Genomic DNA, 17,921 nt, shown 5'->3' on the forward strand with positions numbered 1-17,921 from the left:
AGAGAGAGAGAGAGAGAGAAAGAGAGAGAGAGGGAGAGAGAGAGAACGACCATAAACACGCACATAATGCACGATAGATAAATAGTCCACAGTGGTATTAAATTGTTGTCATAAAGCTTGTTAAAGTGGCGTTAATTTTCTGAAAATGTACCATTTTGTAGAGATAATGATATTGAGTTATAACACTGTATATGATTTCAGGGAATAGTTTCACGCCTCTTCAGATGAATGTGACCACACCTACCAATAATTCACCCATAGTTCCCCCCACCATGGTGCACTGAATCCTCTCCCTCCTTGTTCTCCCTACCTCCCCACCTCAATTCTGCAGCCAAATTTGTTTTATTTTTGTCTGTTTCTTTGTTCTGTTTCTCTATATTCCACATATAAGTGAAATCATATAGTAATTTGTCTGTTCCTCTCTGACTTATTTCACTTAGCATAACATCTAGTTCCACCCATATTATTGCAAATTGTTATATTTCACTTTTTTTTAATAGATGAGTAGCAGTCCATTGTGTTTATATACACACCAGATATTCTTTTTTTTTTTTTTTTTAAGATTTTTTATTTATACAGAACTGGAGTACAGGCTAGAGGTACAGGGGCAGTGAGAAGTTTAACCAGAGACAGAGCAGGGAGCAGAACAGGCACATCAATGAAATACACTACTGAGAAGAGAAGCAGGTGAGACAGGAGAGGTCTGCTGCGCCATGTGGATCACCTCTGGAGCTGGAGATTGAACTCTCACTGAAGTGGCTGCGGTCAGCTTGAAATGCTGCGTCCTAACCCACTGCACCACCGGGGAGGGCCCTACATACCAGATATTCTTAACTTGCTCATATCATCTGTCTTTGGACATTATTGAGAGGCACCATTTAACCAGTTGATGTTAAAATATCTTATTTACAACTTTTCCCAAGACATGGTTATGTGAACCTATTGCTAAGGTCCTTCTTAGGGCCTGGGAAAGAACTCAAATATATAGCACTCTGATGCTAAGGCTTCATTAGCTTTAGAGTAAAACCACGAGAGACATAGTGCAGCAGGAATTGTAAAAGGCTAGAGGGTAATTAATGTTGCAGTAATTCTATTATCCATAGCACTGAGTAGCTTGTGAAGCCATGCTGAAAGCCCAGCCCACAGAAATGCTAGTCTGGAAATCCAGAGAAGAGAGCTATCAGCAGCATCATAAATGCAAGCCACTCCCGATTATCTAAATCAAAGGGAAGAACAGTCACAAAGAAACGAATGAACAAATAGATAGAACTAGAAAGCTAAGGACAAAATGGCAGCACACTCTCAGATCTCAAAAATCACCCTAAAGATCAATAGACTGAACTCATCAATCAAAGGTACAGAGTGACTTGGATCCTGCTGTCTCCAGGAGACGCACCTGAGCTCCAAAACGGAGGCTCAGAGTAAATGGTTGCAAAAGATATCCAAGCAAAGGGGACCCAAAGAAAGGTAGGGACAGACACATTTATATAAAATAGATTTCCAGCTAAATTAGGTAACGAGAGAAAGGGAGAGAAACTATTTTAGGTCACAAAACAAGCGTTAGTATATTCATGCAGATTGAAAGCATGTGAAGTATCTTCTTGGGTCACTATGATATTACATGATGACACCCATCTCATATTACCTAAGTAATATATAATATTATAATGTAATATTAATGTAATTAATAAAAAACCCTGAGACAGTTTTACCTTGATAATAATAAAAGTGAATATAGTGCAATGCCACTTACCCTTCTTGCCAATGGGCCCCATCTTGCCAAGGTGGCCTTGATCTCCTATATCTCCCAGCTCTCCCTTAATTCCTGCAAAACAAAGCAAGTCATCTTTCTTTCTTTCTTTTTTAAGATTTATTTATTTGTGCATACAGAACTGGGGTACAGGCCAGAGGCTCAGGGGCGGCGAGAGGCTTCACCAGAGACAGAGTGGGAAGCAGAACAGGCAGATCGACGAAGTACACTGCTGAGGGGAGCAGCGGGCGGGTCAGGAGAAGTCTCCCATGCCATGTGGTCACCTCCGGGGCAGGCGGGAATCGAACTCATGCGGAAGCAGCTTTAGATTTTCAGTGCTGTGCTTTAACCCGCTGCGCCACCAGGGAGGGCCACAAGTCATCTTTAGATCCTAAGATTTTATCTTTTTGAAAAAGATGTGGGCATCTAAGATACTCACCTGAAATAGTCAAGCAGCTCTTTATTCTCTAGCTATGGTATTTCATATTTACCTCTGCTGTTTATCTATTTTAAGAGTATTACAATGTATCTATTCAAAGTAAAACTTGAGTGAGTCTGACAGTCCAGGGCTTGATGATATTAAACTCCTTAATGATGAGTATTTCTAAAAGGACTACATCAGAGGCTGCTTAATCTCAAGGTTAGATAAGGGGCTGAGTGAAAGAATTTTTCATTCTATTCTAATTCTCTTTCTCTCTCGTCCATTTTGGTTTTATTTTGGGATTCTCTTTCCTCTGTATTTTAAAACAATACTTGACTGTCACTGCCACTTTAAAAGAGGGGAAAGAACACACAAATCATAACCTAGTAATTGAAGTACATCAGAGATCGTCCCAGTGAGCTTTTATTTATTAGAAAACCTCAGATCAAAAAAAAAAAAAAACAAAAAAACAAACCTTAGATCACTAAATTCTTCCAAAATTGTTATTAAGTTTATTTGTTCCTATAACAATCTAAATAATATCAGCCCGTTCTAAAACAATATTTTTATAATACATTTACGATTGATTATAGAGTAAGAAGAATTTAAATCAGCTTTTCTTGAATTGAGACCCCAAAGATCTATGAGGCTTTTCTTCTCCTAAATTACTGAAGAATAAAAACTTTATGCTTTCTGACCACCTCCTGATAGGGCTTCGCAGGTGATTCCAGTGCTTGGAAGACATGTGCTTATGCACCACAGCCCAGGAGCTGTATTCTGGCAAGACTTACTCTTGGTTTGGGAGTAAAAATATTGCTTTATAGCCTTGCCTTTATATTCTTCTCATCTTCTTTGCTCTTACTCCTACATCCCCTGTGCCAAGAGCTTTAGAAGAGAGTGGAGCATATCAATGGATCAGACAACTCTTCTTGGTCCTTCCTAGTTCCCTCCTCACCCTCTCGGTGACAACAAAAGGCTGCTTAGCAACAGCTTCAGATGGGAGACATCTCTGAACATAACTGTTTCTGAAATTCAATAGCTGGTTGGACATCCCCAGACACTGCTATTTCCAGGAATCCTAGAGTGTCCCCTCCCTGCTGATGAAAGGTGCCAGTCAACTGAGATGAAAAATGTGCAAAATGAAGAATGATGGAAAAAAAGAAAAAAAGAAAGGTGCCCCAGTCTAACTGACAGGTGATCTCATAGGAACTCACGGGTAGCAAGTAAATTCCTACCTCAAACAGATTTCATATATCTTGAAGCTGAGGGCATTAGAAGAGTCATAATTGTCAGGGAAACCAGTAGAGAGAGACAAGCAATTCTAATGCCACAGTGTCAATTTCGACCTACCTTTCGGACCCATGCGCCCCACTTTGCCGTGCTTTCCTTCCTCTCCGGGGTCTCCTTTTTCACCATCATCTCCTTTTGAAATGAAACATGAGAGTTAAGCAGCTTAATTGGTAACTTATGTGCACCCCAGTGTAGGAGGCAAGATTGCAAACTCTCCAGAAGCCCCGTGATTCTGCTATGAGTTTGTATAAAGGGCTTGTAGGTTGGATACTTGGCCAGGAGGAGAAACTCTCTGTATATTTTCTCCACAGCCAATTCTATGTTTATGGGAATGCTGCTGGTTAATCCCTAAGAAGTTTGTTTGGCCTGAAAAATCTTGATTCTTGTTGGAGAATCAGGCAAGTTCTGGATGTATGTAGATGTATATTATTTCAATACACATGTCTATTTATATATTACATATGAGATAATATTGCATGTATTTGTTCATTATTGTTATTAAAATATATAAATTAGATATATCCATGTAAATATATATGATACTCATGTAGATATATATATATATAAGTGCATATATACTGTGATCCCCCTTATTCATGAAGGGATGTTCCCAGATCCTCTGTGGGTCCCTGAACTGCACATAAAATTCTACAGATTGTGTTTTCCCTGTAGATACAAGCTTACTATAAAGTTGTAAAGTTGCAAACTAAGCACAATAAGAGATTAATAACAGTTATAAATTAGAACAATATATGCTGTTCTTGCTCAAATTATCTTTATTTTCAAAATATCTCTTGTTACGTAATACTGTTGGATGTGTTATTTTGGACTATTGTTGATTGTAGATTAGGGAGGAATTACTGTGTATGAATCCATGACTCTGACTGTATGTATGGGACCCCACACTGTAGGCATGGACTGGGAAGTTAAGGACAGAAAACTCACTAACAATAAGGGGAGAGTTGCAAAACACCTCTGTGTGAGCCCCAACTATCTCAGTCATTGGTGGCTCTAACCTTAGCACATGCCTAGTCAAGAAGGGCTTAATCAATGACTAATAAAAGAGTTCCTGGACTAGAAATTAAGAGATCTGGATTTAACATCATGGTGGCCATAGACAGGGCTGAGCGAAGCCTCAGATGTCAGTGATTGGTTTTAGCAACACTGGAAGGAGAGTGCTATACAGGGAAGACCCGGACCATGGTTGTGCTTAGCCCTGTGGCACTATTCCTTCCTCTATACTTCAGTTTCCTCGTCCATTACCGGGGATAATACCTGCCCTCCCTACCTGTCCCAGTGTTTTGGGATCAACAAGATGAGCATCTGAATGTGCTTTCAAAATAAAGAGCAAAGTTCACACAATATTATTACAAACTACTTACATTATCATCACAGTAATCTCAGGACATGAAGGAAACCTGCCGTCAACACAGGAAAGAAACAGACTTCAGAAGATAAAAATGAACTTTCTTGGATTAGACACTTTGGGAGAGAGAAAGTTGAGATTTTTCATTTATTTCTCCAGAATAAAAGCCTGACCAACTATTCTCTATTTTTTTTTTAAGAGAATCTTAATATCTTTAGTGATAGCACTAGCAAAGAATGCAAGAGTTGCTTTTCAGTTTGTCGTATTGGCCAAACATTGAAACTCAAATCTCCTTTTTGGAAAGGATTTCAACACAAGATGCACAGATGATTTGTGTGACCAGACTAGATGGGTGATGTATATGGTCCAGGGGGCATTTTTCTGCTTCAAGTTAATAGTGACTATGTATTAGCAATTGCAGTGGGTGCCTGCACTATGCCAGTGTAGGCATCATAACAATTGTAGGATGAGGAGGCCATGACTGTGTCATTTTATGAATGGAAAAACTGAGACACAGCAAGAAGGTTGGTGACTTGCCTCCTGTCATAGAGCTTGTAAGTGGTAGAAGTCAGAGTCAGCAACATGCACACATCACTGTTCTTCCAGTTCCCTGATGGTAATCAACTGATCCTCCAGCCTAAACTTCTCTGAGTATTAGCAGATTATTGACTTTGTTTTAAAGGTTTATTTATGTATGCATACAAGAATGGGGTACGGTCCAGAGTGTGGGGTGGGAGTGGTGAGAAGATTCACCGGAGACTTAGTGGGGAGCAGAACCGGCAGAATGACTGAAATACACTGCTGAGGGGAGCAGCAGGTGCAGGATAGGAGAGGTCTGCCAAACCATGTGGGTCAGCTCCCTGAAGGGGATCGAATTCACTCTGCAGTGGCTGCAGGTAGCTCCATTGTGTTGTACTTTAACCCCTTGCACCGCCATGGAGGGCTCCAAAAACTACTGATTTTAAAGAACTTTGCACAGTGATAAAATTTGTAGGATTGAAAAAGGAGATGCAGAAAGGACACATTTGTTCCTTTTTTTGTTAAGAAAGAAAATGAGAAAGAAAAAAAAATAGGGAGCTTTTTAATCTCAATGACTTAGTTCCCAAGGAATATATTCCTGAGTTAGTTTAGTACAACTGTGACTTCACATAGGTACTCACTCACTACCTGGGGATCTTGCAAAGTTCCTGACCTTTGGTGAATCTTGCTTTGTGCACTTATAGGTTGGATACCATAATACCATAATACCTTTTTTTTTTTTTAAGAAAAAAAAATATTTATGCATACAGAACTGGGGTACAGGCCAGAGGTCCAGGGGCAGTGAGAGAATTTACCAGAGACAGAGTAGGGAGCAGAATAGGCAGATGGATGAAGTACACTGTTGAGGGGAGCAGCGGGCAGGTCAGGAGAGGTCTGCCAGGCCATGTGGGTCAGCTCCCTGGTGGGAGATCGAACTCACTCAAAGCAGCTACATTTGCAGTGTTGCACTTTAACCCAAAAGTATTTTCTTCCAGGAAGCCTTTTCTAAATTTTCCTGAATACCTTCACTGCTGAAAATACCACTTTATACTGAATCTGTTTATTTATGCCTTCCCTTCCCCCCCCCCCAACATTTATCTGTGACCTGTGGGATGGCTGGAGTCACTCATAATTTACTCTAACATCTCCAAATTGAGCACATTGCCTCACTTAGGTGCCTAGTAGAGTTGGATTGTATATACATTTTGGCCCATACAATACTTTATAAATGCAGTAACCTTGCTTTTTGAGAGCAATGTGGCATGATCCCCCAGTAAACTCAAAGATGGAAACGTGACTTAGCTCCATTTTACAAATGTGGAAGTGGGGTCAAAGAGGGGTCAAGCAACTTCCCAAGTAACTTGAATAGCTCATAAGGAATAAAGTCAGGATTCAAACCAGAGCGTTTGCCTGCAAAATCCATATTTTGAATAGCCTGGATAATTAGAACAAGTTCCTGGGTCTCTCCAATCATTATTCTGTACAATGGGGCTAAATATGCATTTCCTCTCAGCCAAAGGCAAGATCAAGCAAGGATGTGTGTGAAGCTCTTTGTGACTCATAAAACCACACGGATGTGAATTATTGCTGCCATAATAATTTCTCATCTGTCTCCTCTTCCTAGGAGGTTTCCCATTCATTTTCAGGCAAGTGTCTAACTAGAGGCAGCCAGATGAATGACTTAGTCATCTGCTGCTCTCTGGTGGCTCCTGATAGGGACCTGGGAGGATGAAAAGAGAATTATTTTTCTTCTGACCTGTGTGCCTGCATCTCAGCTTGGCGGTAAGCAGGCTGCTGGCGGAATTGCAGTAAACAGTGTGCCCTTTCAGCTTGGGGCCCAGTTTCATTTGATGCTTGGGACTTTAATGAGAATAGGAGAGGGAAAAAAGCCAGCTTGGGTAAGGATCCCCCACAATGGCACACAGTTGTCTGCTATTATTCTCTAGGCAATGTTTCATTGGATTAGTAGGGCAATTTAGACTTCTTTTCTTCCTTTTAAAAATATCCTCATACATTTTAAAATTAAACGAACAGCTATCCGCTGAAATGCACTAATTTCAATTTTACAAAAATGACTTGCCACAGCCCCCCGGCCCCTAGCTTGCTGTGATAATCTCTCCAGCAGATTTCCAGCAGAGCACACAGTTGATCAATCTTTCTTAGGTAGAATTTTTCTTCCCAACAAGCAAAAAGTCTTGAGAATTGAATTCTGGACTGCAGTGAAATAGCTGAACCCAGGTCAGTACCTCCTGCTCAAAGCAAGCAATTATTAAAAATTAGTGATGTAGCTTTGGAAATGCTAAATAAAATTCACTGAATACTGTACTTTGGCACTGGGGGGCATGGTTAGGAATGCTTCTGATCAGTTTTAGAATTGAGTGGGCTAGGTGACCCGGTGGAGTGTGTAAATGAGAGCAAGACCCCTGCCTGAAATATATCCTCTCCACCCAACTATACTTCTTTAATCTTTGTCGTTTGCACCCCTGTGTCTTCATTCTTGAAAACTGCAATAATCAAATCAATTCTCTCCCTTAGCTCTCACGCATACCAGACACTGTAGTCTTCTATACACAATGGCCGCCGCCTTTCAGCACTTCTTCCCCATTCATGAAATGGTCCAGCCTCCACTGGATCTGCCCTGGCAGCCTTCTCCCCCTTCAGCCAGTTTCGAACCCTCTGTGCCTCCGCACAAGGTGTTGGTGGCATTGGATCAGGGAGTGCTGGAGCTAGACATTTCTGAGTTTCAGTTTAATCCATAAAACAGAGGAGATGATCCTTAATTCATGGATTGTTATGGGTTAAAGGAGACTATGTGAAATATGTGCAGCCCAGTATTTTGATGAGAACAGGACGGAAGGATAAAAATAACATCATGATGATCATGGACATCAGCAGCTGGACCGGAAATGACATCCCTTTGCGTTACTGCCTCAATTCCTAATCTCCAATCATTATTGACTTGTTTCCTTCACCATGTGATATTTTTTTTCTTGCCACAATGGAAATTTTCACACCATTAAAGACAGATAGAAATAAATAGATATCCATTGCTAAGAGTCACTAATGAACACGTTATTGACTCACATAAGTATTTTTAGTGAAGTTTAAAAAGAAAGTAAATCAGAGATGTCATGACAAAGCTTTAAACACTCTGGCAAATATCTTTAAAAGGGAAGAACAGCATCCTATGTAAAACAAACAAAAAAATACCATGCTATCAATCTTACTTTTAATGCACTAGAGGCATTTGCTAATGTCACCTTCATCAGCATTCATTATTGACTCATTTATCTTGACTCTATATTGCTGTGCTTATATAATCTAATGAAAAAGAGGTCAGCACTTAGGGAACCAGAAATTCAGTTTAGTAAAACTAGGTTCTTTGATAACAATTTATGACAAAAAATTCCATTTTCTCTTTTGAAAGGGTACTAATAGATCAAATTCTGCTAGGAACAGAGTGCTTGGAAAAGAAATTTCTTTTGGTTATTCACTGCAGACAGTAGTTCCTGGGAAGCTGGGGTGAAATACTGATGAAACTGACAGGCTCCTCTCTTCCACATCCTCAACTCAAATCTTACTTATACTATTTTCAACTTTTGTGAATTCAGGTTTGGTGCTTAACCTCTTAGAGACCCTGTTTCATCTGTAATTCAGAATATCTAGAATAGTTACTTTTCTAGAGTCGCTTAAGTCAAAAACTATTTCCCTGCTCCGGGGCTTATGGTGCTTTGATTCATTTTAATAGTTGTGATAGAAATTACATTTAGCATAAGAAATCAATAGAAAGGAATCGCACTTCCTTTGTTTCCTGGTATCATCCTGCAATGTCTAATGTCACAGTTGCCTGAAAGTGGGATTCTTCAAAGTCTAGATGGTTCTATGCCCTAAAATTGGCACCAGCCTCTTGGTTAATGGGAGAGAAGTGGAGAGTGTGGTCTGTGAGCAGGTATACTGGTGCTCAGAAACAGCACTGGCATCCACACTGTAGACAAGTTACTCATTCAGACGTTTGTCACAACTCCCATTTCTCATTTGTGATAGTGTGGAACAGCTTTATTCTAATTTCTTTCAACAGAAACACAAAACATAAGCAAGTAAAATTTCTAATTATTGGCCCTCCCTGGTGGCACAGCGGGTTAAAGCACAGCACTAAGAAGCTAAAGCCACTTCCACATGAGTTTGATCCCCGCCTGCCCCAGAGATGATCCACATGGCTGGCATACCTCTCCTGACCCGCCCGCTGCTCCCCCAGCAGTGTACTTCGTCAATCTGCCTGTTCTGCTCCCCCCTGTCTCTGGTGAATCCTCTCACCGCTCCTGCATCTCTGGCCTGTATACCCCAGTTCTGTATGCACAAATAAATAAATAAATCTTTAAAAAATTATAATTATTATTATTTTTTAATTTCCAATTTTTTGGCATAGATGAACTGGGGTGTAGGCCATAGTTGTGGGGGATAAGAAGATTCACCAGAGACAACAGAACAGGCAGATTGACTGAAATACACTGCTAAGGGGAGCAGCTGGCGATACAGGAGAGGTCCGCAGCACCATGTGGGTCACCTCCCTGGCCGGGGATGGAAGTCGAGCTGCAGTGGTTCTGGGGTTTAGACTTAACCCTTAGGTCACTAGGGGGGTCCACATGTGATTTCTAAACGAACAATGATTTGGAGACATTGTATTTGCCATCTTCATTGCTATGAAGATACTTTCCTGTGGCCAGAGACTCAGACCTTGACCAATGTACTGAGGAACAATAAACAACAATATGCTTCTGATAAATAGAAAACATGTTTACATGGCAATAGGACTGGGTCCTCGGGGAAATTTCCCTTAGACTTTCCCCTAATGTTACCGCTCCTAGTTATGATGAATGTGTATGAAATATGATCATTCTACTAAAATAATGAGCACTTCTGCTAAGAATTTAAAGTGTTCACAAACTTTTGTTTATTCTGGATCTGCAGCAGGGTTATGGTTACAAAAGAGCCAAGTCAGTCTTAGTCCACAGGAAACTGAATGTCTTTAAGCAACCCCAGAGAGACTCTTAGGTGCAAGATAGCAACTGTCCAGGGACTCAGCCTTCAGAAGCCACGTGTCTGTGAGCCCAGAGGGAACTCATTCAGGAGGAAATTTGGTGAAATGCACAGTGCTGGGATTCCCTACTCTGTTATGGACTGAATTGTGTATACTTCAATTTCCTATGTTAAATCTTTTACCCTTCTGCTTCAGAATGTGACTGTATTTGGAGATGTGGCCTTCAGAGAGGAGCTCGAGATAACATTCAATCCTTAAGGTGGACATTCTATATTCTGATCAGTGTCCTGATGACAAAAGGAAATCTGGACACAGAAAGGGGCCCCTGGAATATTTGCACACAAAGGAAAGGTCTTGTGAAGGCACAAGAAGGCAGCTGTCTGCAAGTTCAAAAGGGGGCTCTTAACTTAAAGAGCAAACCCCAGCAAAGCCACCTCAGCAAAGACCTTGAGTTTACATGTCTGGCCCCTAGATATGTAAACAATAGAATTGTGTTGTTGAAGATACCTAATTTATTGTTTCATGATGGCATCCTTAGCAAACTCACTCCTAGTCACACAATCCTAGGCTCAGATCCTAAATCTCCACCAAGTAGCTATTTAATCTGATATTAAATAATATCTCTGCTCCTATCTTACAAAACTGGGATAGTTACATTTTTCTCACAGCTACTTGAAAGATGCATGTTATTATGCAGGACAAAGCCCATCAAGTGTGCCCTCTCTGAGCCAATAACTACTGAGATTTTGTGGGCACGTTTGATTTCATCTGCCCATATTCTTTCATGTTTCTGGTAGGATACCATGGGGAAACACTCATTTTCAGACTACATGGTTTGAACCTTATCCACAGTCACTTGTTCAGCAATGGACATGTGAGCTAATAAGTACGTCAATCTGTGGCTATATTTCTTCAGTAATTCTAATAGTGATAGCTTCAGACTTGTAGTAGATAGGCTGTTCTTGAAGTATATGGATCCATTTTACCACCCTGAAAGAAAACATGTTTTACAGCAGAAAGTAGAACACAGCCCTTGAGTCTGGTGCAAGCTCAGATTCAACCCCTCCCTGTTACATGAGTTTAAGTTCTCCTCTCTTCTGTGTTTGATTAGCAGATTAAATTTGGTTTGTATCTTGTTTCTTTCACTTGCAAGTTATTCATTTAACTACCAGGCACTGCTTAGGGGAATAAAATAGGGCTTTCCTATAAGGATATCAAAACCTCAGGACAGGCATGTAGGCATATAATGACCACAAAAAATACTAAAAAAGTAGCTGTTATGGGAGCACAGTGGAAGAATCAACTAACACTTCTTACCTACACTAAAACTATCCATTCTTCTTTGTCAGGAGAAGTAAAAGATCTCTTGCACTGGATCTTGCCAGAATTAGTGTATATCTCAACATAAATGCAAAAGAAATTAAGTTAATATACCAATTTGTGATTCTTTTAGGACAGGTTGGTATATTAACATATTATTATTTTTAAAGGTTTATGTGGATTTTCTTCTTTGTCCAATTGCCAATGCCTTACAAGTCCAGCTCATGGATCACCTCTTCTACCAGTAATTTTTCATTATAGATTTTTCTGATTTCATCTCTCTCTCTTCAGTTAGGATTAATCTCAATTTTTAAAAGATTTATTTATTTATGCATATAGAACTGGGGTACAGTCCAGAGGTACAGGGACAGTGAGAGGATTCACCAGAGACAGAGTGGGGAGCAGAACAGGCCGACTGATGAAGACTGAAATACACTGCTGAGGGGAGCAGCAAGTGGGTCAGGAGAGGTCTGCAGCACCCTGTGGGTCACCTCCAAGGCTGGGGATCGAACTCATGCTGAAGTGGCTTTAGCTTCTTAGTGCTGTGCTTTAACCCACTGAGCTGCCAGGGAGGGCCCTAATCTCATTTTTTGAAGGAAGCTACTTTCATTTTGTAGCATCTGCCATATTTAGTTATAGATGATGAAACAGGTCACAGGTAACCTGTTTTTTGTTTACTGTGGCTGTAATGGTTGCATGTTCAACGAAGGTTTTTAAGGGGGCCTCCCTGATGGCCTAGGGATTAAGTCTCAGTGCTGCTACCACAATTACCTAAGTTCAATCCCCAGCCAGGGAGCTGACCCACATGCAACAGCAGACCTCTCCACCGCACCTGCTGCTCCCCTCAGCAGTGTATTTCAGTCAGTTCCCACTCTGCTCCCCACTGTCTCATCCCCTCCACCTCTCACCCTCTGCACCTCTGTCTGGCCTATATCCCAGTTCTTGTATTCATAAATATATTTTAAAAACTTAAAAAAAAAGGTTTTCAAAATAAAAAGAACAGCATCCTTAAGACAAGATGGATAAATGCAAGCTTAAAGATAACACAATCAGATAAATCAGCCATTGAAATGTCATTCTCAATAATGACAGGCTGGTGAATTGACTCAGATCTGCTACGAAGTCTGTGGTTTGTCATCTAGAAAGCTGCCTAGGATGAACACTGAACACTGCTTCTTATGCTCCCTTCACACCATATTTTGGTTTCTTCTAATTTGTCTATTTCTACCCATATCATTGCCTCGTTCTGATCACCCAGGTCAAATGTACAAAGTGGCTTCTACTGTTACTCATTCCTCACATCCCCCTTGATTTCTAATTTCTCTCACATTGTTCTTTCTTTTTCCTCACTCCTACTGCTTCTACTTTACTTCTTCCTGTTCTCTTGATCCCAGCATGTCTTTATATGCTGATAATCCCAAGTGACTGAAATAGTGCCTGTTCAATAAATAGCTGTTGAAATATTGGATTCCTTTAACTGAACTTCACTGTTCCAAACCATTTTGCAAAATAATCTTTATAAGATCACATTTTCATTATAAAACTGGCCCATTCAGAATATTTCAACAGTTCTCTGTGCTTATAGATCATTTCCAAACTAATTAGTCTAGTATTTGGACTTCCACAGACTGGTATCTGTGAAACTTTTTGGCATTATTTTGACATTGACCTGGACGACTTTCTAATCCTGTCCAACTTGCTTGTCCATTGTTCATCAAAATAACTCTCAGTTCCTGCTTTCAATGAAAGGTGTTCACTTTTCTTTCCATTGAAATTTATCGCCATAGGAGAAAATCAGAAGTCATAAATGAAAAAATCAATATATATAACCACATGAGAAATTAAAAGTGTTTATATGTTAATAGTTGCCATATAAAAATATGAAGTTTAAAAGCTAATGTAATAGACAAGAAGAAAATACGAAGACATAAAAATGATCAAAATACCCTTAATATGCAAAGAGCTTTTGCAAAGTGACTTACAAATGAAGACAATAAGTCAAATAACTTAATGAACTAACATAAACAGTAAATAACAGAAAGAAAATGTCCACACTCACTCTGAATCAGAAAAAAATATATACTTGTGTAGTCTATATCGTATTTAACCATTAGACTTAGTAATAATTTAAAAGATTAATCACATCTTAAGATATTATAGATACTGCAAGCATTAAATCATTGTTTTGGCAATGTAAAATGCTACATTCCTGTCATTAATATCAATAATCTGTCAGTAATCACTAAAATAGTAAAAAAAAATCACTCTAATTTACCATAGGGAAACTATTTTACCAGGCTGTTAGTACAGTTGTGCAAATGAAAGTATCTGTAGTGACCAAAAAATTCCACAAATGAAATGAAAGTTTATCATCAGGATTTCTGACTGAGGAAAATACAAAGAGGAATATTGTACAGGTACTAAAAGTAATGAATTTGAGAAAGATCTCTGTAGGAAGAACATGCTCAATGCTAGGGTCTATAGAGAATGTCTCTTGGAGAGTCCTATGTAGCTGACACTATTTAGAAGGAAGAATAAATAAGTAAGGTAAAATATAGAGAGCACTTGGGTCTTGTCTCAAGTTCAATTCTAGATTCTCTGAATATATGAATAGAATTATTTCCTTGGTAATTCACTGTCCCATTCCTTGTTATTTGTTTCTAATCGTTGTCTTAAAATGTTTAAAAGTGCATTGTTATATTTTTATTTTTATTGAGGTTATGCAGGTTTACAACATTGCATATAATTCAGAAGGAGGTTCACACCTCTTCAGATGTATGTGGTCACCTCACATCTGCCACAAATCACCTCTTCCTCCACTGTAGTCCATTGTATTAATGCCAACTAGTTAATTAGAATGTAAGATCCTTTCTGATTAAGTTCAGACACTCTACATTTTGCTCTTGAGAATTATTTAAAAATTCAATTTGCTTATTTATTTGTTCCTTGAAAAACATTGTTGAGTTTCTACTAACTTCTAAGACCTTTGCTGAGTTACAGGGACACTGTACCATCTCAGACAAAACAAGGTTTAGTTTAAAATTTGAGTTGGAAGGAAGCACCAAACAAGGTTTTCTAAATGTCATGAATAGTTTGAAAAAGTGTTGCCATGTTCTCTGCTGGCATCTAATGAGGTGAGCCTTTGAAATTTCAATAATGTAAGGAAGACAGACTTTTTCTTAACTGCATTTCTCTCTCCTAAGATGACAACATAACAAATCAAATAAGGAAATAAAATAAAACTGCTTTCTCAATATTTGCTTAAAAACAAATGCAAGAACTTACAATATGTAAGGCAGTATAGTGGAATTAAGTTACCTAATAATAATGTCAATGCTGATAACAGCTAATATTTATTGGGTGCCTAATATGCCCAAGTTGGGTTATTGAAATACATGGCCATGAGTCAGCCATTTCTTGCAAGTGTGCCCTATCAAATCCAGGGACCCATGAACTTTGATCCCCTTCAACTGGTTCCTGTGTAACCTACAGAGAAAAGTGAGGATTTCAAGGATCCTGCCATCTTTTCTGCTCGAATTCCGAAGCAGCTAGTCTTTGTTTTCAGGTTATTCGGTTTTAAAAGATTACTTCTTGAGCATTCAAGATTTTTGCAGTCACTGCATGTCTGAGTAACAAGAAAGAAATAAAAACACTAGCACTGTACTTAATAAAAAATACGACATTAAGGCTTTATCCCCTTCACATATGATTCATTATTAAAATGCGTTCCCAGCTAGTCAGTAGAAATATAATCCAGGAGGAATCACACTCACCCAGGACTCAGAGGTGGGCTGATGCAGTGCAGTGCAAGGGTGAGGCACAGGCGTTCTGGAGTCAGAGAACCCAGTTCAAATCCTGGCTCCATCACTCTGACTGCATGACCTTAGCAACACACTTGATTCTCTGAACCTGTTTCCTCATACAGCAGAATAGAAAAGTATCTTCCTCTACAAAGAGCTAAAGAGTGCCTGGAATACCAAGAGCACTTGAGAAAATTTTGCATCAGATTAATATCATTCAATAGGCCACCACTAATTTCTTGCCAATACCTTTGCTGGGATGCAGAGACAACAAGACAGGGCTCTTCCTGCCCCAACGGATAAACACCCTTATCTCTTTCATTTAAAGTTTGTTTAACAAGCTTCTCTTCATGTATTCTAAGAAAAACAAAGGACATTCCCAAGAATATGGAAATTAAACATAAGAGGGTTAACCAAGCAGAGCTGATGCAGACCTTTACCTATCACCCCTCTCCTCCCCCCCCTTTTTTTAAACTCCTTTGTATAAACAATCCTGCCCTCTGCCAAAGAGCAGGACTGTCTCAGAATTGAGTCTGCTGCCCCTCCTTGTTTTGTCAACAAATTAAACCATGCTTTCCTTCTCAAACTGTTTTCCTTTTATTGGCTGAGGGAAACTGAGGCCAGAATTCCATATCAGCTGTGCAGATCTGCAAGTACCTGACTGAAGCACATATTTTCTTTCAGAGGTTTGTGCTTCTGGCATAAAACATTCATAACACTCAATAGATGAAACATACAATATTCTGTCTATTATCTCTTCAATATAAGGTGAGGTGAAAACAAAGAAAAAGTGTAGAAGATTATTAAAAATAAGTAATAAATCTACAAGAGCATCGCAACCCATGGACAGTCCCCTGTAGGTGAGAATGGCAGCGCCTGCTGTGAGGTCTATCCCTAAATGTAACAAAATATAAAAAGTAAAAGAGCAGACTATGAGCCATGTGATTCACTTTTGTAGAGAAGCAATGTCTAAGAAATATTTACGGTAAATATTTCCAAGTAACTACTGAATTTTTGCGTCTGAATTTCCACAGGCAGCTCAAGGACTGTTTAGAATTCTTAGAAATTGTGGTTAGCTATCAGTTTTGCTTCTGAAATCTCTGTCCATATCAGAATTTTAAACCAATCCATCTGAAGCTTCCTGGTTAACCCAAAAGAGGAAATCCACCTGATAAACCCTCCCAGCTTCCCTTCAGGGAAGACAGTTTTGTCTGAGGAAATCCTTTTATTCTACTGGCCTCTCTTTTGGGTCAGACTTGACCCTCCAACCTTTGCAGAGTCTTGCCAATTAGCTAGAGGGGAAATGCACATTTAATAATGCCAATTAGATCTCTAAATTTAGTCAGATGAGTTCTGTTTTTTAGCAGCCACAAAGACCTAAAATGATGCTTCCAGAATTTTCAAATCAGTAACAACCAAGATAAATATTTTGCAAACAAGTAGATTATTTAGATATGTTACTTCCCTTGAGTCTCCAAGTATCAGTTATTTACCGAATACATATACATTTGTATATACATATGCATAGACACACACATATAAGTAAGTATATGTGAATAAACAATGAGCACATATGTATATACACATTTATTTACTTATTTATGCATACAAGAACTGGTGTGCAGGTCAGTCATGCTGGATGGGGGTGAGAGGATTCACGAAGGGGGGGAGCAGAACAGGCAGATCTACTGAAATACACTACTGAGGGGAAGCAGCGGGAGACAGGAGAGGTCAGCTGTGTCTGTGGGTCAACTCTCTGGCTGGCCTGGGGGATGAATTTATGTTGTAGTGGCTGGCAACAGCTGATAATTAGAGAATATTGCAGATCAGATAGTGGTGTCAAAACCAGAAAGACTAGTTATGTGTGGTTAAAGCAAGACCAAATATAACCATTTCTAACATTAACCCCAACGTGACATAGGTTGCCTCCATGTGGGTCCTCACCTGTGCTTAGTTATAATGAGACTCAACAGCAGACATGCATAAACAGGATAAGAAAGGGTTTGTTTACACAATGGGTAAAGGAAGAAAGGAATAACCCAAGGAGAAAGAGAAAGAAATTAATTAGTAAATAAATCCTACCAGTTCTGCTGAGCTGGAACCCCAATAGCACACTGAAAGCTGTTGTAAAAAATTAAAGCAAATGATCCCAAGGCTGATCTAGCAAAGTAACAAGCCTGGCTGCTTAACTCCACCTTCAGTTCCCTTCCAGGGTGACTACTTTGGGAATTGTATTCCATGGTGCCCTGATCTCTCTGGCCTGGGGTGAGGGTGGAGTCCATAAAACCTGCCTTTGTGGAGTTTTTCAGGACATCCCCTCCCCTTCCCAGATTGTGAGACTGATACCTGAGTCTGGCCCACTCACATTATTAATGACCCAAGGCCAATAGAACTACCAACCTGGGGTCAGACTGTAG

The 17,921-nt window shown here is 39.6% G+C and overlaps 1 protein-coding gene across 1 annotated transcript in view; it reads right to left on the reverse strand.

The window, feature by feature from the left end:
• The window catches only part of COLEC10 (collectin sub-family member 10 (C-type lectin)), a 32,145-nt gene that overhangs the window by 5,798 nt on the left and 8,426 nt on the right, over positions 1–17,921 (reverse strand). The window contains exons 2-3 of the mRNA XM_004679621.1: positions 3,522–3,593; positions 1,754–1,825 (exon numbers count right to left, since the gene is read on the reverse strand). Of these exons, the coding sequence (XP_004679678.1) occupies positions 1,754–1,825; positions 3,522–3,593 (144 nt within the window). The remainder of the gene's footprint in view (positions 1–1,753; positions 1,826–3,521; positions 3,594–17,921) is intronic.

Source organism: Condylura cristata, unplaced genomic scaffold (assembly GCF_000260355.1).
Source record: "Condylura cristata isolate star-nosed mole 26May11 unplaced genomic scaffold, ConCri1.0 scaffold00009, whole genome shotgun sequence".
In the NCBI taxonomy this organism is placed as follows: Eukaryota; Metazoa; Chordata; class Mammalia; order Eulipotyphla; family Talpidae; genus Condylura; species Condylura cristata.